Source organism: Mesoplodon mirus, assembly GCF_964341445.2.
Source record: "Mesoplodon mirus genome assembly, chromosome: 3".
In the NCBI taxonomy this organism is placed as follows: domain Eukaryota; kingdom Metazoa; phylum Chordata; class Mammalia; order Artiodactyla; family Ziphiidae; genus Mesoplodon; species Mesoplodon mirus.
The window spans coordinates 72,293,756-72,315,529 of NC_138978.1; the positions used below are offsets into that span (position 1 = coordinate 72,293,756).

At 36.7% G+C, this 21,774-nt stretch overlaps 1 protein-coding gene across 1 annotated transcript; it reads left to right on the top strand.

The window, feature by feature from the left end:
* The first annotated feature begins 1,317 nt into the window (after positions 1-1,317).
* LOC309800839 (metallothionein-1A-like) lies at positions 1,318-1,663 on the top strand. The gene has a single exon (XM_082615163.1). The coding sequence runs from the start codon at positions 1,346-1,348 to the stop codon at positions 1,529-1,531; it is 186 nt and encodes a 61-aa protein (XP_082471289.1). The 5' UTR covers positions 1,318-1,345; the 3' UTR covers positions 1,532-1,663.
* The last annotated feature ends 20,111 nt before the right edge of the window (positions 1,664-21,774 follow it).

Sequence of the window (21,774 nt, forward strand, 5' to 3'; positions counted from 1 at the left end):
ATGGAGGTTGGTGTGTTACCTTCAGCATAGATATGGAAGAAAAGCCATAAGACTGAGTGGAAGCCCTTAGGGCAGGAGTGAGCAAGAGAAAAGAGAAAAAGAGGGCCCAGGATTGAGCATGGGGGCATTTATAGGCTGAGCAGTGGAGGAAGAGCCATCAAAGGGCACCAAGAAGAAGCTTCTAGGAAGGTAGGAAAAACACTTATCACAAGATGGCAGTCATTTTGGAAAAGGTCAGAGAGGATTTCAAGAAGGAAAAAAAAGCCAATTGCTTTGGATGCTGACAAGAAGTGAAGAATGAAGACAGATAGTGACCATTGGATTTGGCAATGGAGGTGGTCAGTGGACCTGACAAGAGCTGCTTCTCTAAGAGAAGAGGATGGAAGCCCCAATGGACCATGTTGAGGAGAGAGTGAAGGTTTGGATTTGGAGGTTAAGAAGGAAATAAGGTGAGCACTGAACTTGCCTCATAAGATCTGAGACTGAAGTTGATCTCCGCCATGTACTAACTGAACCATCTGGGAAAAATCACTTAATTTCTTTGAATTTCATTTTGCTTCTCTGTAAATTGGGGATAAAATGCTACACACAAGGGTAGTTATGGGGACTAAATAAAACAATGTAGGCTAAGTGCACATAATAGACACAAGTATTTACCTTTTCCTCTCACATTCTATTCACTTGATCTAACCCTTCTGTAGGTAATGAACATTTCCAATGTAAGGATCCACAGGTGGCTTTTGCAAGTGCCAGGAAACTCTGGGGTTGTGAGTACAGAAACTACTAAAAAAGACTTTGCTGCTCTAGTTTCCTCACCTGTGCTTGAGGTGCAGTAAGTATAAAGGTCTATACCTTGGTCTCTGAGGGCCACCAACCTAGGAGAGCAGGAGGATATTTGCAACATATCCCGACAACTCCACTTTGGATCTATTAAAACGTTCTGGTCTAAGGTCTATCCACATCTCAGATGGACTTTCCTACAGTCTATGAGCGACAAGAGAACATGTATAAGTCAAGGATGATGCACTTTCGCCCAGAAAAGCAAGGTTGACATTGTTAAGTGGGAATTTGAGGATTTCTAGGAGCTTGTAGTATGTTGCTATCTAGTTGCATTGCACATGCCCTTACCCCCATAGTAGAAAAATGGGTTTAGAGGAACCATCCAATGGTCTTCCTTGAGTCTTCTACAGTGCTGCTTCCCCCAGGAGATTCTGTTTCCTAGCAAGTCACAATCAAAAGAAAGTGAGTTATAATGGAAAAGAATATAAAAAAAGACACCCCTCCCCCACCGGACTGGTGAAGCGGCTTCGCCCCTTACTTTGGACCTCGAGCCTCACTTCTCCAGATGGACCCCAAATGCTCCTGCCCCACTGGCGGCTCCTGCAGCTGCGCTGGCTCCTGCACCTTCAAGGCCTGCAGATGCACCTCCTGCAAGAAGAGCTGCTGCTCCTGCTGCCCCGTGGGCTGCGCCAAGTGTGCCCAGGGCTGCGTCTGCAAAGGGGCCTCGGACAAGTGCAGCTGCTGTGCCTGATGTTGCGGAGAGCCTGCCCCAGGTGTCAATGGAGGACCACGGGCCGACCTGTGTTTTTATACAACTCTGACTTGATTGCTACATTCCCTTTCCTATGAAATATGTGAGTTGTAATAAAAGTTGTTGACACTCTTCCGAAAAAAAAAAAGAATATAAAAAAAGAAATGTATATATGTGTGTAACTGAGTCACTTTGTTGTACAGCAGAGAGTGGCACAACATTGTAAATCAACTATACTTCAATTAAAAAAGTAGAAATAAACTTTTAAGGAGATAGGGAAAAAAAAAAGAAAGTGAGTTATTCCAGTTGAGGGACCTGCCAACATTTTACCTTCCTTGAAGCATGTCTCCTTCTTTCTCTCTCCTTCTCCACCCCTGCACCTGTCATTAGGAAAAAATATTCTCTTTAAGCTTCATAATTAAAAAAATGCTTTACTAATTAAAATATTTGTTTGTGTAATAACAATAACTAATTACACCCAGCCTGATGAGTTGTATATCACATTTCAGCCAAGTAGAACTCAAAACAGCTGAGCTATTAAATCCTGATAAGTGATAATGGAAAAGACTGCTCAGCCTTAACCCTAGTGATGCTACCAGCGGCACTATAATTATAATTTCCTCTTCCATTAAGGAGCATAATTTGCCATTGATTTTTATGTAAAATGCCATTGACTTCAATGGGAATTCCTTATGAATAGCAAAGGGAAAATATGGCCTTTGTTATTTCCTGGAATGTTTCTAAAACTTTCATTCTTTATGGTATGATTGGATGCCATAACACAAATTTTCATCTTATTCTTTATATTTTATTTTCTGTTAGAAAGTATACATAAAGTTACTACAATTCAGCTTAGAATGTTTGTCATTTTTGAAAAAAGTGAGTATAAGATCAAGTTCCCAAGAGAATTATAACACAAGTCATGTCTGTTTGAAGATAGATTTAAGTTCAAGAGAACAATCTTTACAGAATCTACAGAATCCCTTTTCCCAATTTCATGACACATTTTGCCCTGTTTTATTGTCGTTTTTGTTTATTTGTGCATATGTCTGTGTGTGTGTGTATTGATAATGTCTGAAGTCTGTGAACTTCCTGGGTTATTTTTACATGGGACATGAGACACGTTAGAAAGAAGGCAAATTCCCTTTTCCTCCCAACTACCCACTCACCATTCCAGACAGCCATCCTTCCACAGCCCCACCTCCTGGCTCTTCTTAAGAAACACAGATCCTTGCACCTAGATGCCTTTTATTACAAGGGCACAACCACAAGCATGGTGCCAAAAATACTATAATGACCATCAAGTTTTTGGTCCATTTCATTTGCTATCAAAGCAGTAGAGCTGAAGAATGGTAACATTATATTCTTGTCAGTATTCTTTATGTCCCCTCCCTCTTTTACTTTACTTTTTTATTTCTTTTCTTTTTCCTTTCCTTTCCTTTCCCCTTCCCCTCCCTGTCTCCCTTCCTCCCTCCCTTCTTCCCTTCCTTCTGTCCTTTCTTGCTTTCTCTCTTTCCTTTTTCCCCTGGTAAGTGCTTGATTCTCACTATTGAGAGTATTATACACTCTCACCTTGTTAGTTAAAGCCAAGGCAGGAGTAATCTTCCCTGTGCGAGGCAGCACCCACTCTCTAGAGCTTACTGACCATCATATAAGAAGATCCTGGGGATTACTGTTGGCTCTGGATCCCACATTTAGGAGTGATGCTGGCTCCAGGTCCATGCACTGTGTGGGGGGAATTGAAACATAGTTCTCCCTTGCTTATGATATTCTAAAGCAAAGCATGTCCATGCAGTTCAGGGAAATGTGGCTTCATGAGCATGTATCAGTCCGGGTATGCACAGAGTTCAGCCCTGCCACTGTCTCAACAATGAATGCGGACAAGTTACCCAAACATTCTGGGCAAAGTTACTGACTATTATTACAAGGTACGGGTTAAGAATCAAGTGACTCTAAGGTCTTAGGTCATCAGCTTTTGTTGTTTAACAAACCAATCAAAAATATAGGTGTCAAACAATTTATTCCTGCCCATGGGTGGCCTGGGGATGAACAGATCTAGGGTCAGTGCAACGGGCGGCTCTGCTTCAAGCTGTGGATGCCACTGGAATTGGCTGCTCTCAGAGAGCTTAACCCAGATCTGCTCCATGTGCGTTTATTCTGGGCCCAGGCTGAAGGGGCAGCAGCTACTCTGGGGAAGCTCTTCTTATGGTGATATCAGAGGCACAGTGAGTAAGCATAATTCCCCAAGTGCCTGCTCAGCCTTGTTTTGTGTCACATCTGCTAACGTACTGTTGGTCAACTCAGGTGGTGTGGCTTTTCCTGAAGTGGGACATGGAAGAAAAACAACTATTTGTTAGCAATGAGACTAAAAGCAGAATTAATTTTCTCTAGATATTTATGTTTCCATTTTATATATTGGTACCATCAGAGAGGAGGGCTTCAAAAGAATACATTTTGGGGGGAATTTCTAAAACTGTGGAGATGGGGTGTTGAGAATAAATGAAAAACAAGGCTTTCAAAATATGAATTAAATAAAAACCATGGAAAATTTCCCTGTAATGATTTTAGTGTTTCTTTCTTTCTTTTTAAATTTTTTTCAATTGTTTTGATAATATTCATGGACTAGGTAAATCATTAGAAGCCGTGCTAATGGGTCCAGAGAAGATAGATGCACACAAGAAATTTGGAGTAGAATTTTAGAGTGAAGCATTAGTATCCCATTTTATATAATGCTGTCTTATCAGAAACAGCAGCATAGCAAATATTAATTTTAACCGAATATATAATCATTTGTACAAAAATGTAACTTCCTTTTCTTATAGCTGATCTTAATTTCTATTTCAAGCCATATCCCATCTGAAGACAGGGAAGGTTTTTCTTTTCCTCCTTACACTTGCAGGTAAATTCAGTCCAATTTAGGGATTCTTTTGAAGATCATTTCAAGTTTTTTTTAACAATTTTTTTGGAGTATAATTACTTTACAATGGTGTGCTAGTTTTTGCTGTATAACAAAGTGAATCAGCTATACATATACATACATCCTCGTATCTCCTCCCTCTTGTGTCTCCCTCCCACCCTCCCTATCCCACCCCTCTAGGTGGACACAAAACACCGAGCTGATGTCACTGTGCTATGCGGCTGCTTCCCACTAGTTATCTATTTTACATTTGGTAGTGTATATATGTCCATGCCACTCTCTTACTTCGTCCCAGCTTACCCTTCACCCTCCCTGTGTCCTTAAGTCCATTCTCTATGTCTGAGTCTTTATTCCTCTCCTGCCCCTAGGTTCTTCAGAACCATTTTTTTGTTTTTCTTTTAGATTCCATATATATGTGTTATATGTATAACATATGTATATGTTCTATATAGGGTATTTGTTTTTCTCTTTCTGACTTATTTCAATCTGTATGATAGACTCTAGGTCCATCCACCTCACTACTAATAGCTTAATTTCATTTCTTTTTATGGCTGAGTAATATTCCATTGTATATATGTGCCACATCTTCTTTATCCATTCATCTGTTGATGGACACTTAGGTTGCTTCCATGTCCTGGCTATTGTAAATAGAGCTGCAATGAACATTTTGGTATGTGACTCTTTTTGAATTACGATGTTCTCAGGGTATATGCCCAGTAGTGAGATTGCTGGGTCGTATGGTAGTTCTATTTTTAGTTTTTTAAGGAACCTCCATACTGTTCTCCATAGTGGCTGTATCAATTTACATTCCCACCAACCATGCAAGAGGGTTCCCAGCATCTTGTTGGGGCATGCTGGAGCTCTGTAGGGAAGCCTTGAGTGTTCTTCTTGGGTATTTCTATGTAGCTGCTCTGCCTGCTTTCCCCCATGACTCCAGTACAGTAATGAGACACATATCTCTCTGTCCATAGGTCCTCAATTTATTGTGTTGGCCTTTGTTCATTCCTCCCCAGGGACTCTGAGGCTATAGGCAGGGCATAGGCCACCTGGCCAGTTACTAAGGCTCCTTCTTTTCCAAATCTTTTTTCTTCCATGCTTGGATGATTTTTATTAAGTGGGCCATGGAGGCAGAAGGAAAAGTGTTTCCCCAAGTTATTTTAAATATTTCTACTCTTTCCCATGGATTTACCAAAGGACTGGGCTTTTTGACCTTTAAAACCAGAATTTGACATTTTTCTTCTCTCATACTTCTTGCCCTTGAGGTGATGAGCTACCCTAAGGAAAGATGATCACAAGAAAAAAGGAAGGAAGAGAGAGAATAACACACCAATTAATATCTCACCATATCATCACATCTCAGCGGTCTTAGGAGATGAGAAAATTATATTTTAACAACAATAATGGTTTACAGTGGTAAGACTTCTCAGTGTTTTCAAGTATTTTCATAACATCATCTCATTTAATTATCACAATGACCCTCTGGGGCTGAGCACATTTGCAGCTCTGGAAGTGTGAATATATTTCATCATTTAATGAGCTGTGCCTCTTGAGACCATCACTTTAGCAGGGTTAGGAAATACAGGTATCCATGAAGCTGGAGCCACCCTAGGGAAAATGCTGCACCTTTTCATACATCATTCTTTCTATTTGTAAATTTGAAATTGCTAAATAGCAGTGGATATTTATTGAGTCTTTGCCAGCTCTACAGAAAGATGCTTCTATTCACAGATATTTAGCTTGTTGGAAAACTTCAAGGATTCAACATAAAAGGCACAGCTATTTAAGTTCACAGGAATACTATGCTTTCTTCTCTACTTTATGCTTGCCCACTATATTAGCTTACAAATGGGGGTGTCCCAGTTGAACCTAATCCTAGGTTTGGAGGGGCTGGTCCATTGACATGTTGGCCCCCATATCCTCCATTTTGCTTTTGTTGATATGGGTTAGAGCAGGTGGCCTCTGAGAAAGAAACTTCATGAAAAATCCTGTTATAGAAGTAGGAGAGACAAGAAAATGGAATAGGATGAAACAAGCAGTAAGATGAAAAGGATTAATTATAAAGTAGTCTGTTACCTGGTCCTGCCCCTTTGACTAGTTCTGAGTTTTAGAGAAAGAGAGCTGTAATGAAACAACTGAAGAGAGCTTTTCTTGGGAGGGACTTTGTGAGATTTTGCTTTAGATCCTAGGTGGTAAAATATGCAGAATGGGGGTGTTCTCTCAGTTTCTGCCTGGAGCAGCCTAACTTCATCTTAGCCAACACTCAAAGCTATAATTGTAAGTAAAGCCTAATAGTTTTCATGGAAGTTCATCCTGGGTTCAGCCTCCTGCATAAGTATTGAGACTAAAAAGGCTGCAAAGAAAAACTGAAAGAAAAATGTTGCTTAGCATTGCAAATCATTATAGGGCACAAGCCCATCGGAATTTCATAGAAAGGAAAGCAAGTCATTCCCTTGCTGCAAAGACTGGTATTTAATAGAGCCTAGTTTAAACCCTGTGCCCACAATGTATTGATCACACTTGCTGTGTGATCTTAGGCAAGTAATTAAACCTTCTGTGGCTCAGGTCACTCATCTCTAAAATGGAGATAATAAGAACAACTACTTCATTTGTTTTTTAGGATTAAATGAGTATATTTAGGAACTGGACAATTTGTGGTTTTAGGGAAAATATGGCCCTGTATTTCTATCATTATAAGGAGTTGGACACATTTTCCTCCTTCTTTCTTCCCTTCCCTCCTTCCTCCCTTCCTTCCTTCCTTCCTTCCCTCTTTCCTTCCTTCTCTTACTCCCTTGTTCCTCTATTTATTTGAAATTACCATCTTTCATCATTTTTCTGATCAATTAAGATTGTTTCGATTGGCTTAATGTGCCCCCTCAAATATTACTGATATTTCTCAATTTTATTTCTATACTAAAAAAATAAATTTTTTATTGTGGTATAATTTTAGATTTATAGAAAAGCTGCAAAGATACTAAAGAGAATTTTCCACATACCCTTTACCTAGTTTCCCCTAAAGTTAACATCCTACCTAATCAAGGAACATTTGTCAAAACTAAGAAATTAATATGAGTATATCACTATTATCTAAACTAAACGTTCTATTTGGATCTCACCCATTTTTCCATAAGTGTAATTTTTCAATTACATGATCCAATGAAAGTTACCACATTGCATTTAATTACTTCTATTTTTAAGAGAAAAAGTATCTTCATAAAATTTAAATATCCAGAAAAAATAAAATCAAACTCTATCAATTTGTTTATAACACAATTTTGATAAATTAGGTAATAAAGTGACAAGAAATTAGAAAGTTCTGACTTTTAAATCCCATTAATGTAACTGGATTCTTTCGATATATAATGTCCCAACACTCTTTTATAATTCTAAAATGCTGGAGAAAATAAGTAGTGTAATCCCAGAAAATAAAATTGTTTATTTAGTCAGGATATTTTAAGATAACTTTCAGGAGAGATATGATATATATTATATATGCTATTTATTATATATATAGTCATTTAAGCATTTGAACTTTAGTTTTATCGGGATAAATGCTATTTTTTCATTTTAATTTATATAACTATGAATAATAAAAATAATATACAAATTATTTTATTAGGTCATAATTTGGCATTAATTTAATTTTTGGTACTTAAATACTGGGTGACCTTGCTAAAGTTACTTCTTTGTGCTTAAATTTGCTTATACAAAAATAAAGAGATTGATTTAGATGGCCTTAAAGGTCCAGCTGACTCCAGAAATCGTCTACCTATGTTTTATTTTGGTATATTTTTTAAAAAGTAGCAACTCCATGAGACAGGTAAGGCCTGTGGGCCACTGGGGTTAAATGATTCATGATGTCACCCAGTGAGTAAGTGGCCAGCTCCGAGGCAAAATAAGGCCTTAGGACTGCAAGACCAGTGTGCATTCCATCCCATGAAGTCCTCTTCTGTGAAATACTTTAGAAACACACATATACATAGCTCATTAGAGATGGAGAAACAATTTTATTTAAAAAACCAAAAAGAGCTCTGGATTACTCACTCCATAGCAGAATTTTGCTTCATTTTCCTCAAGATTCAGAACTGTTATAATTGTTTTATTGTTGTCAAGGTTATTTCCATGATTTTGTTTATTTTTTAGAAAATAATCTTTCATTTAGCCCATCTAGATCTTAGTCTTTAGATCTAGATAAAGACACTCTATGACTAATATTTTTGGAAGGGAAGTTGAAAAGTACAAAAATTAAATGCTTTTGACATCATCACCCAAGAGACCAACGTTTCACCACTGATGAGATGGCAATTCTCTGAGTTTACTCCTGTGTACATTCTTAATCCATTGCTAATGCCCCTCTGCTTTTTGCCTGGTCTCAGCACTCTACTTGCAAAGCATCACATACTTAACTGTCTCTTTTACTTTCCCTGAAGATCACGAGTGCAATAGTGAGGCACTCCTATTACTGGGAAAACAAGGAACTAGTTGTGTTTTCAAATGCCCATTTGGGTTCTCATTTTCCACAAAAGCAAATGAAGATCTAAATTCTGAGGCTTGTGTGGGATGCACTTGGGTTTCATTATGGCTGACGGACTGATGCATTCATGCAATCTGTCTTTCTTATAAAGATATGTGGTTCATCTTAGAGCAGTGGCACTAATGAGCCTTCCAAACAACCAGGACCACACTCTTTAATAAGGATTGGAAAATGAGACCTACGATTTTTTGCTTGTCAGAGAGAAAAAGGAATATGAGAAATATATGGAGTCCTGCCTCATGTAAATTGGTACTTGCCTTTCCAAATGACATGTTTTCTAGTAAAGTACACAAAGATGCCTTAGCGGGTACTGGAGAGAGCCGTAGGGGCTGCTGATGTGTAGCAAATAATCATAAAAGATCTGAAGTTGGGCTGCAGTGAAGTGTGGGTAGGAGGAAGTAAAAGTTGTTGTGTATTATTTTGTCTTTCTAAAGATTCTCTTATTCCCATAATAATAAACCATAATTTTGACTGCAGGAACGCTACCAACATTTCAGGCATTCTATAGAATCTGCCTAACTATATACTAAAATGAACCACGGCTGACTTACCCTGATAATTAATTGTTTATCAATTGAATGGGGCTTTAAATATACAGAGGTATGAGGATAACCAGCAATTAGAGGTCATTTGTCCAAATGAAAAATAGGAGATCAGAGGGAACCACATTGCCAGCACCCAGTTTAATCTTCATTTTGAAGACAGAATCTTGATTTTAGCTGAGGAAATGCTTTGGGCAAACTCTGTTGAAGAAATGCGATTTGGATGCCTATCATCTCATACAGTGGATATGGGTTGTTCAATCTGACAAATGGCAAAGAATATTAAAAGAACAAACACAGAATCAAATTCTTTTAGAGATCAGGAACTAGCATTATGTCCATTTACTGACACTCAAAATATGGTCCTTGTAGCATAAAAAGTCCCTGAATGCTTCAGGGTAACTCTAACCAGTCTCAATTACTGATCTATATTATACTTTAAGACTAGTTCCTGAGTTAGGTGTAAAAAGCTGCAATTTTTTTCTCTTCTATGCTGGGAAACATGAAAGAAAAAAAATGTGTGCAGTATTTTCAGCAGGCTAAATATGAAATACTTTATACAATGAAATATTAACAGTAATCATTTCTTATTTCTTTTCATCTGAGCATGATTTAAAAAGGGAAGAATGTGATTATATTTTTGTATAGGATGGAGCAGAATTTCTGGGTAATCTTATGCTCAGCTTTATTGCTTTATTGATAAGAAAGGAGGATGTGTGGATGTATATTTTATGAGTAATGCATTTATTAAGCACAGACTGTACATAATGCATTAGGCTTTATGTGAATTGCATTGGATTTATCTTTATTTTAGAGTATATTTAAAAAATGTTTTACTGTATCTATTATAACCCTTTTATAGCTAAGATGTCCCTTCATGGTAATAGTGGTTTAACATCTTAAGAGTAACTTGTGAGATGATAGTCAAGGGAAAAAGGTCACTCGGGAATGCACAATTAATAATCAACATTTCTTGTCTCCCCATTTCCCTCCTTTCCTTGAACAATGCTTCTTTTTCTCCTGTAATCTTCCAGTCAGTCAAGTTCACTGACAAATTTGTGAAGAAAGTAAGATGATTATAAGTAGTAGGAGATATAAACAGATCTAAAAATAGTTTCTAGAAGTAGAGTCAAATGTCTCAGTCCAACAAAAGTAGCCTAAAATTTGAGAGTGTGTCATGTTCTCTGACAAAGGGAAGCATACTCCTGATTTCTCTTTGTTGAGAGCAAACAACCTCTGCAAGCAACCAGAGTTGGCTTCCACAACCAGCCTTAAAAAGGAGACCATTATACAAATTATGCACCAGCCACCTGTTTTCCCTTAATCACTGCCTGCATGTTAGCTAATACATTAGCTCTAAATTTAAGTTCATCCCTAAAGATATGAGATTTGGAGATTTTTTCAGACTTTTATAAACTCCTAATTAAAATTTCCTATATTTTCTCAAATCTGGCATGACATTTGTCAGTTTTAGCATTAACCCGAACACACGGCTTTATCATCTGCAGCATGAATCATGGTATAGAGATGAGTATTAGAGCCTCTAGTTGGATTAAGTATGTACAACTAGGATGTGCAAAGCTTCCTAATCTTTTTCCTGGCTTTGCTATTTATGAGAAGTATATTGCATATGAAGAATGTTTAAATCTGTTTAGAACAATCCAAATTACACTGTAGATTTGAGTTGGGGCTCTCAGCATCATCGATTTGCTGAGTCAAACAATATTAAGTTCATCTTAGAATTACACTTTCCTGACCAACCTGACCCACAGATTTCAAAACACCATAAAATGTCATACTAACCCAATATGGTGTCTGTTATTCACAATTGAATACAAAGAAAGAGATGTCTAAGAAACACTAGACCTGATTGCAAGATTCTGAATTGTCTCATTCACCTGCTCTTCTTCCCTACTGTTCTTTAGTATAAATTCTGACTGAGGTCAACAGGGGAGTACATGTCATCATTGAAAAGGAAATCTGTCAGCTATTTCCATCACCATTTCTGTAACAATGATTTTTTTTCTAGATCCTTATAATAATGCCCACTGTTAGAGGACATCAGGTTGTTCATTGGCCTGCCTGTTGTCAGCACATTTCCAGTGCGTTAAATTCCATGGGGGCCAACACTGCCTGTTTTACTTACCATCAGCTACTGGCTGACATAGTGACTGGCACATATTAGGTACTTAATCCATATTTATGTAAATGAATGAATGAATGAATGAATGAATGATGTAGCTGTTCTCTGCCTTATTTGCTCTATTCAGGGTGATTGTGTAGAATAGAGGTCTGTTTCATTTACTCTGTCTGTGTAACAAACCCAAAGCTTAATGACTTAAAGCAACATCTTTTAGTTTGCTTAAATAACAAGAATCAGCAGTCTGGGCTGGGTTTAGTAAGGACACCTAATTTCCTTTTCACTCAGAATGGCTGAGGCAGTCCAATGTTTGGGAGCTGGAATCCTCTGAAGACTTCTGAATCATGTGTCTGAAGGCGGGGTTGGGAAGACTCAAATTGCCCAGGGCTAGAACAGCTGGGGTTCCTTGGGCATTTCTCCTTCGCTCAATGTGATCTCTGCTGAATTAACTCTTCATTATAGCTAGTCTCTTATACAGTGATTCAGGACTTCAAAGGCATGAGTCTCAAGAAAGAAATAGAGGCTGAATAGTCTTTTGTAGCTTGGCCTAGGAAATCACATAGCATCATTTCTGCTGTACTCTATCAGTGAAGACATTCACAAAGGTCCACTCAGATTAAAGGGGAAGACACATAGACCTCACGTCTCCATGAAGGAGCGTGAATGTCATATTTTAAGAAGAATATGTGGAATGGACTATGTAAGGGTGCAGATGTTTTTGGAAAAATACTATCTGTCACAATACTCAATCTTGTGTTATTATTTTACTTGGAGAGCTAGGAAGATTCTTAATCAGAAACTTACAAATCTCTTTTTTCTAGAGATGAAAAATAGCTTAAGTGAATAAATAAAAGCTTAACTGAATAATAATATTATTTTCAAAAACCATTTAGAACATTGGCAAATGTGAATTTCTCATTTTATATTTCTAGGAAGATGAAAGATTATCTACATTTTATTAACTCTGAAATACTTTAAGTTTTGATTATTGGTCAATTCCAGTTTTTAGAAGTGGAGAAAATGAAATAAAAGCATTCAGAATCTACTTTCTTATTATCTGAAGACTGTGAAGTACAATATTATCTGAAGAACATGAAAATTTGATGGTAAACTTCAGAATCATTTTCTACTGTATTATTAGCCCAGTTCCAACCCAATCCTTGAAAATATGTCATAATTCTGTGATAGTCTGCATTATTATTATACCCTTGGGCTTTACACAGGTCAAATCATATTGCACAGATCTTAGTGTCTCTGGTCAGAAAAAAAATTCTTTATTAATTATATTATATTTGTATAATTATATAAATAATTATATTATCTACAAATATATTACCACAACTAGAGTCTAGAATAGCATCTGTTAGATCATATTGTAAATAAATGCACTACTTACACAAATTAAGTCACTGTTATAATAACTTAGTCCACTGACACTGATTCCAGTAAAACCAGGGAAGAGTTTTTTAAAGGCCGCCTATTTATTTTCTATTAGTTTTTACAATTTCAGAGGATTCATTTTTAATTGCTCTTAATTTACACACTTGAAATATGAAGTATAGAGAGTTCTCCAATCTGAATTTTAAGCAAAAATCTTTAATAGAAAGGCAAGAGTGCTCAAATGATGGAAGAGTTAGGTTCAAGTCCCCACCAAACCACAAACTCCGCAACCCAGGCAAATCACTTAACCTCCTGTAGACCTGCTTTTCACACTGAGTAACAGAATAAATGGCTGGATGAATAAATGAAAAACTTATTAATGAGCAGTCCAGGAAGAAAGCTTACAAATTCAAAACCCTAAGAGACTCTTAAACATGGTGCTAGAACCTTAGTGAAATAGAGTAAAATGAAGAAAATTGCATTTGTCAGTATTTCTCAGGAAGAAATTGAATGTGGATGAAATGTGGATGAATGCAGTACTTTGATAAGCCCCTTTGGTGGGGCATGAAACCTCACAAGAGCTGGAAATGACATTGTATTTTAAGGTGGCAGGGCTTTGGTTTTGTGAGGTGAAGATTGTGATGAGTGTTCAAAGCGTTCAATTTGGAGGCATTAATAGAAAAATTGTTAAGCTCTGTCCCAAAGGAGTCTCATTCTCTACTTTTCCCCAGTGCTGTTCAGCCTTCCCCTCCTTCCCTTCCTTCCTTGGCTCTCCCTTTCCACTAACATTTATTGGCCACTTATTTTGTGCCAGGTACTGTTTTAAGAACTTTCCATATAGTAACCCATTCATAAGTAACTGTTGGACACTTACTTGATGAACATTTATTATCCTGAAGAGGCACTGCGCTGGAGGAGACACATGTGCTGCCTCATTTAGTCAGAGACTTTCACTTTTGTCCTGTTCCAGGTCTTGGGTTTACTGGATCCTGTGCCGATGAACAAAAACTTCTCTTAGAGCTCAGCTTTTTCACTTCTTCAGGTTTTCCTTGACGACTCACCTCTTAGGTCCTTGACAGTTTAAACTCCTAGAAACCAAAACACCAAGAATAAAGAAAACAAAAACGGAGGAACGATAACAGAAACCATCACCATTACCACTACAAGGAGGAGGTTAGTTTCTGTACAAACTAAGGTATTATGTAAGGTGAGATAAAATAGGTATCATGGCATTATGGCCAGAACCATAGCAAAAGATGAAACTGGTGAAATGTCAACATCAAAGACAAAACTAGAATGAAAAATTAGCTATTGCATGGTGCTGAGAGGCAAGGAAAGGAATGGTAGAGATTAGGAAGCTGAGATAATTGAAATGGATGATTACTAAAGTCTATGAATATTTTTAAGGAACATACAATAATTTCAAAACTACATAGACTCTGGACAAATTAAGTCAGACATATTATGCAAGTATGAGGTTAAAATAAAAATGATAGTTCTTCATGTTTTGCAAGTAAAAACATGTCTCCTGTTGAAAGGAGAACCCCATCTTATTTTTCTTTACATCCCCAGCACTTAATGTGTTCTTGGCATGCAGTAGGAGGTCAAGAAATATTTGTGAAAGAATTAATGATGAAATTTATTTGTGCAAACATTAAGGATCCATAAGGATGACATTCAAAATCAGGAAGAATTAAAATTTAAATCATTATGTATCAGACTATCACTCGATATCTCAGTAGTTCAGAGTGTATAAGTAAAATCTAAAGAAGATTTTCTGATTATTTTGCATATTCATTCATATTCCTTCTTTTATTATTTATTCCACATCAATCTATGGTTAACATTTGCCATTAGCTCTGCCTAAAACAGTGATTCTCAACTGTGGGTTCACATCTGAATAACTCTCTCTGAATTTCAGAGAGCTGATACAGACCTCTGTATTTTTAAAAAGGGTCTTGGATCATTCATGTGATCTCTCCTTGTTAAGAACCACTGGGCTACAATATCTTTTCCCACCTCACACACATGGCCGATCCCCACTTTTTCTTTTTCCTGAGATTTAGCAGATGTTTAATAATCAATGTAATAAAAACTTTTAGATTTTCCTTTTTCTGATATTTATGCACAAACACAGATAGGCAATACCAGTCAGAATATATCTGAGAATCTTAAGGCGCATTGACATTTCAAATGCTGTTATCTTGTATTATAATTCAGGTTGATAGGAACAGATATTGTCCTTTTATTGGTGCACTAACTCTAGCATACCAACATGAAGCTAATGTGTCCTAAGGAAAGAAAAATCCTAAGAGTTTTATAGCATTAAATATGGCATGCTACAGAATGAATATGTGAAAACACACTTGGAAATAAACTATTACATTTTAGAAGTGAGCTTTTATTTTCAAGAGAAAATTATTTATAAATAAATATATCTATAATATTCTAAGAGACTCACTACCTTACAAGTGATAATCATGTATAGTTTAATTAACTATTTTCAAATTCCTTTTTGGTAGAAGATATAATAAAGATACATCAACCCTTATATTCAAAATCACCTATAAATATCAGCATGATATTCAAAGTTAAATGGTGATTAAATGATGCAAAATATATTTTTATTTTCCAGAATGAGAGGAAGTACTAATTTCAGTTCATAGACTAATATTTCCAACAGATTAAATAGTTCTAATTATAACATCTAGAAAAGTTGTATAAATGCCTTTGAGCTAGGGGGCTTAATTTTACAGTCAGGATTCTGAATAAAACCAATATGCTTGATGAAAGCATTATACAGTTGTCTGAAAATTGTCCAGTTTAAAGGCTTAATGATATAGAGCTGAAATTAATGCTTGTGATCATGAACTCTGAAAAATAATGAATAAAGAGTTTTCGTTCACCAATGGAAAAGTGAGTCTCTAGCTTTTGACTGGTACAGTGTGGTTGATTTGTATTTCTACTATTATATATGCTTGTGCTCATATTATGAATTTTGCAGCTGTGGTACTAAATGTAAATTTATAGTCATGGATAGGTTGCTTTTAGTCATTATTAAACTAGTTTAATGTTTATGATGGATCAAATAAATACTTTGGGACTTCTGTTTTAAACCTAGTTGATGTTCACTTACTGTATTTTATTCATATTCTTTTAATAAATGCATAATTTCCTAAAATTTTCAAGTTCTAATGATAACAGATATGAGTAAGTTGTAGACTCATCCTTCAAGAAACTAAAGGACTGGTAGATTAGTGAGAGAATTTGAAAATTTCTTAAAATTTTGTAATTACAGAAGAATGTACCAACAGGGATATTTAACAACCCTACCTTAGAAGGATGAGAACCTTCTGACAAGGAGATTATATTTAAGCTGGGTCCTCTAGAATATGTTGCTATTGACCAGATTGGCTGGGAGGGGGAAATGGATACTGATTTGCATGATCCCAGGAGCCTGGAGATGAAGGCCATCTGAGCAAGGAGTGCAGGACATTCATGTCCAGGGGAACAGCACAGGCAAAGGCGCATGTATGTGGACACCTGTAAAGAAGTAAAGAATTTACTTCTTTCCTTAGGTAAGAAGATAATTGATCGGTTTGCTTTTCTGTAGCCTCTGCACTTCTTTAAGCAGCTACTGTCCTGGTCCTTAGCTGAGACGTGGGGTGGGGGTGTGATTAGAAGGCCATGAGGGGTATGTGCTCATGGAGACTTTGCAGATTGTCACGTGGAAGGAAGAGCAGAGCTCCAGGTGGAGAGCTGGGTACCTATTACAGTACTTGTGGAGTCTGATGCCAGGGTCCCTGCTGTCTGGTTCCTCACCCATGCCCCGGGATGCCAGTTAGTTCCCCGAAACTTCAGAGAAGCCAGACGCCTTTATCTGATGCTCCTCCTTTGTGACTTTTCTTCTATGGATGCGGTTCACCCATTGCACTTATATCATTTAAAGGTTCATCTGAACAGTATGAGGTAGCAAGGTTACTATACCGAACTGATGCATTTCCAGTCAAATCAAAGTACTCTCAAATATATTCTTTTAGAATGAGGCTAGAATGAAGGTAGAGTGCCAATTCAACTGAGAGTTTTGATGTTTGTATTGTAAGGGAGGAAAAAGTTTTTCTTGACCCTCTGGCTGGGTCTAAGAATTAAACTAGCAAAGACAGATTAATAGGAGAAAAACATAAAAATTTTATTAAGTTTTTATACATGCAAGGGAGTCTTCCCAAGAGAATGAAGACCCATAGAAATGACCAGAACAGGAAATTTTTATACAATTAGACAAAGAAACATAAATTTGTGAAAAATTGACAAGATAGAGGAGTTTGGGGTAGAAGTGAAGGCAAATGGTGAAGAAGTAACTAGGAAGATTAAGGGTTAGTTTAAGAGGTTTTATTGTATAGATTTCTTGGCCCCAAATTCCCTTTCTCTGGTGACAAGAATGTCTTCTTTACTCTGGGCACATGGAGGGTACCTTTCACATGAGAATTTTATGACCTGTTTCAGGGCAGAAGGGGGAGGTGGGAAGGTCAGAGTAATCTTCCTGTTTCTGCTATTTTCTCAGACTCATTCAGCGTAAGATATTTAATTTGCCAAGGTGCTAAATTTGAGGTAGTATGTTCTGAACCCCATCAGTATGCTAAAGGTCAGCTGTCTTCTTGTCCATTGGCTTTTGTGTACATGCAAGTAGTCATTATGGCTGTAAAAGTTAGCATCTTTTTGGATCTTATTAATGTAGAACATTATACATACAGAATACAGTGATATTAATGGGATTTAAGAACCACACATACTTATTTCTTGTCACTTCATTGCCTAATTTATCAAAATCATTGTGCTATAAAAAAATTGATGGAGTTTGGTTTTTTTTTTCTGAAGATTATATTTTCTGAGGATATTTAACATCAATGTTCTATTCAGAATTAACTCCAATATCTGTAGGGGAGATTTAAATCTATTACAGCAAAGCAAACAATTTTAAATAATCATTCTTTCTAAACTCACTGCTTTGCCAGGTGAACTAATGGGAACAATAATAGGGTGATGATGGGGCAAAGGGCAATCTAGAGTGCCCTTCCCTCACTGATGGCTCTCACTGATTCCTGGCTTCAGTATTTTTTTAGTTCACTGCTTTCCTTTGGAAATTGCATAGTAATTCAGCTTTTTCCAGTTCCTGAGATTAAATTTAGCTACTCAAACTTCCACACAGTAGTCAGTGAAATATATCATTCCACCAGTTGCCTCTATCCACAGTCCTAGGAGGCAGTAACTGTCACTTATTACATAATCAAACCTTTGGAGACATATCCCAATGTGATATTTTCACATATTTATTTAAAGAATCCAATGCTGAAAAAAATTGGGTGGATAAAATTTTGTCTACCTATTACTTACTGCATATATCTCAAGGACCTATTTGTGTCCCCCTTACCATATTTATATAGACTTACAATTTCCCCTAATTAGGAATTATTACATGAGTAAGTGAGCACTTATTTCTATTCCCAATTAATTAACTTTCCAGTTTAAGTCAGATATTTCTTTGTGGCAAACAAGTGTCACATTGAATATCCCCTTAGAGAAGATGTCTGTGCAATTGTATACATAAAGTCCATTTACATGTATGTGATGTGCGTGTGCATGCATGTATATATGTGTGTGTGCATGCATACATGTATGTGATGATACGGTTTATTTAAATAATAGAGTAGAAGAGAAAGTGTGAGGTCTGAGATGTGATGTGATACAGTATTAATTAGGGCTTAGAGAAGAACCCAGTGGGAAAAGAAATGAGGAGGAAACTAAATTCTTGATGGAAACCTCTCCCATGTTCACTGATCTTCTTCTTGTCCCTGGAATATTTGATTATAAACCTCTTTTATTTTTAATGGCATTTTTTTGTCATGGTAGTCACAGATGCCCTGAATTTTAGTTCTTAATAAGGTGTGCTTTTTTTTTTTAAATAAATAAATATATATATTTACTTATTTATTTATTTTGGCTGTGTTGAGTTTTCATTTCTGTGCGAGGGCTTTCTCTAGTTGCGGCGAACGGGGGCCACTCTTCATCGGGTGCGTGGGCCTCTCACTATCGCAGCCTCTCTTGTTGTGGAGCACAGGCTCCAGACGCGCAGGCTCAGTAGTTGTGGCTCGCGGGCTCTAGAGCGCAGGCTCAGTAGCTGTGGCTCACGGGCCCAGTTGCTCCGTGGCATGTGGGATCTTCCCAGACCAGGGCTTGAACCCATGTCCCCTGCATTGGCTGGCAGATTCTCAACCACTGCACCACCAGGGAAGCCCCGATTATAAACTTCTTGAAGACATTTACTCTATCTCTGTATTTCTAGTACTTCAACTTGGGGTCTAGCACATCGTAGCCACTCAATATTTATTTACCGATTGAAGAAAATATGGTCAAGATGGGAAAGTCAGGTGGTTAAAAAGGGCCAGACTCTCAGAAGTGGAAGTGACTTGAGGAGAGGCTAAGTAACATGTGCCTTGAGTGAAGGTGAGCTTGGGAGACAGTGGGGATGGAGACAGAGCCAGCAGTGCCATCTGTGGGTAAGAGGAATTTCTCCTTACTCATCAGTACGCTGCTGGGATGACTCGTTCCACAATAATTGGTTAGAAGAGGTCATTCATTTGAGACAAAACCTCAAGGAAAAGGGAGTATCGCATTAGATCAGATCGTGCTAAAAGGAAATAAAAGCGCTGTTTTTGAAGAGACGTATTGAGGGATATTCTTACCTCTTGGTCAGAAGTTTTAGTGTGACCTACTATTACAAAATAAAAGGCCCCCACCTTTTTAAGACTCTGTTGACATTGCTGAATCTGATGAAAATTTTATTTCATGAAAACTCTAAGTCCTGTTAAGTGGATGCAGTAGTCAAGGGCTAGATCGAATTCCTATGTTCATACCAAGAAATAGATGAATAGAGTATACTTACCAAAAAAACTGGTTAAAAGAAAGCATTACCTAGTAATAATGATGGCATCCTCTTCTTGTCACTGAGGATAATTTTACCTACCCAACACAGAATAAGAATACTCTGAGGAACAAGTGGGAGATTTGCCCGTGGATACCTTGATGAAAAGAACGTTTGTTATTCAAATTCACATTTATTCATGTCCTGCCTCCACAAACGATTTGGGGGCAGGTTAACAAATGCACATCATAAAATTACAGCAAATAGAATTAAGAATAAAAAACTTAGAAGAAAGAAGTTATACATAAGAATAGATTGATGGGACTGCAACAAAATTTGTGCAATCTGTTAGGACTCAAGTAATTCTTTTTCTCTAACCTCAGATTTAGTGGCCAACTTCCTGGGAACCAAAGCAAAAAGGAAGATATAACCACTATTATAAGTCTTATGATAAGAAAGGAAGAAGCACACTAACTATTCAAGGGAAGCAAACTTTTCCTAGCACCGAATTCCAAAAGAAAGTTTTCATGTGGAACTTTGTTTATAGGGCATTTTGTGATGTGCTATATACTACCTTTAATTGCCGTCCTCTGGAGTGATGAATTCCAAAGGTCGTTTCCTGTAATTACTTTCTATAATAGCTGAGACATGGCTAAAGTGAAATTCAGTGAAAGCAAATCTACAAGAGGCCATAATAATGTGATTTGAGTGCACAACCTTCTTTTGGCTCTGGATGAGCAAAGGATGGTTCCTAGATCTAGGTCTTTGAACTTAGAAGAATTTTGGGAAAAAAAAATACCTTCTTGCTCATTGTCAGGTTGAATTTGAGTTTTCCATCTTAAGTTTAAAATGTTACAAAGTTTGTAATTTATGGTATACTGTGAAAGTTGACATTTAAAAATAAATCATTATTTTTTACATGTATTCACTGGAATTTAATCAAGTCAGTAATATGAAACATATCATCATTCAAATATACAAACAATATAAGCTCCTTTTGACAGAAATTTTACATTGTTTTACACTGATTATCCTTGAACTTTTAATTCTATTCCACTTCTCTCACAGAATTTAATCCTAATGCAAATTTTTTTCCTGAAAGTTTCTAATGACCTCTCAAACATATTTCTCTGCAACAAAAAATGTACATAAATAATTTTATTTTTAAAATTCCTTGACCATAAGCTTCAAATGTTGAAACTTTCTACCAAATTGAGATCATATAATAGTGACTATTAATAGATAACAGATCAAAAACTTACAGATAGGGTTCAAATTGTGTTAATAATTATTCAGCATAAAAGAAAAACACATCTCTTAATGAGATACGTGGGGCTTTTTCCCAATTATTATAAGACAAGTGAAGAATATGCTGTTCTTTTATAAAATGAGAAACAGTTGTAAAAGGGAGATAAGAAAGAAAAACTTGGGCCCAAGGCATTCTCTTAGAAAGATCAGTTTTAGGAGGGAGCATTATAAACAGAAATTAAAGACGTGGAAATTGATTCCCTTCAGTTTTTCTATACATACTATTTTTTTGGAAAACATTTACATACCTCAGTTTGGAAATGTCTGGATCTCAAATGTTTTAATCATGGTGTACTTAAGTGGGACAAAACTCCCTGTAACTCACGTTATCTTGCCTTGTCCTAGTGGTTCGTGATATTCTAAATAGGTGCAAATGTGTAGGTACAGTAAGTGTTTACTGGGATTTCTTACTAAAATCCTGAAATAATAATGCTCAGTAAATTTTAATGATATACTTAATTTTGTTTATAAACACCAAATTTAGAAACTGTGTAGTTACTACTAAA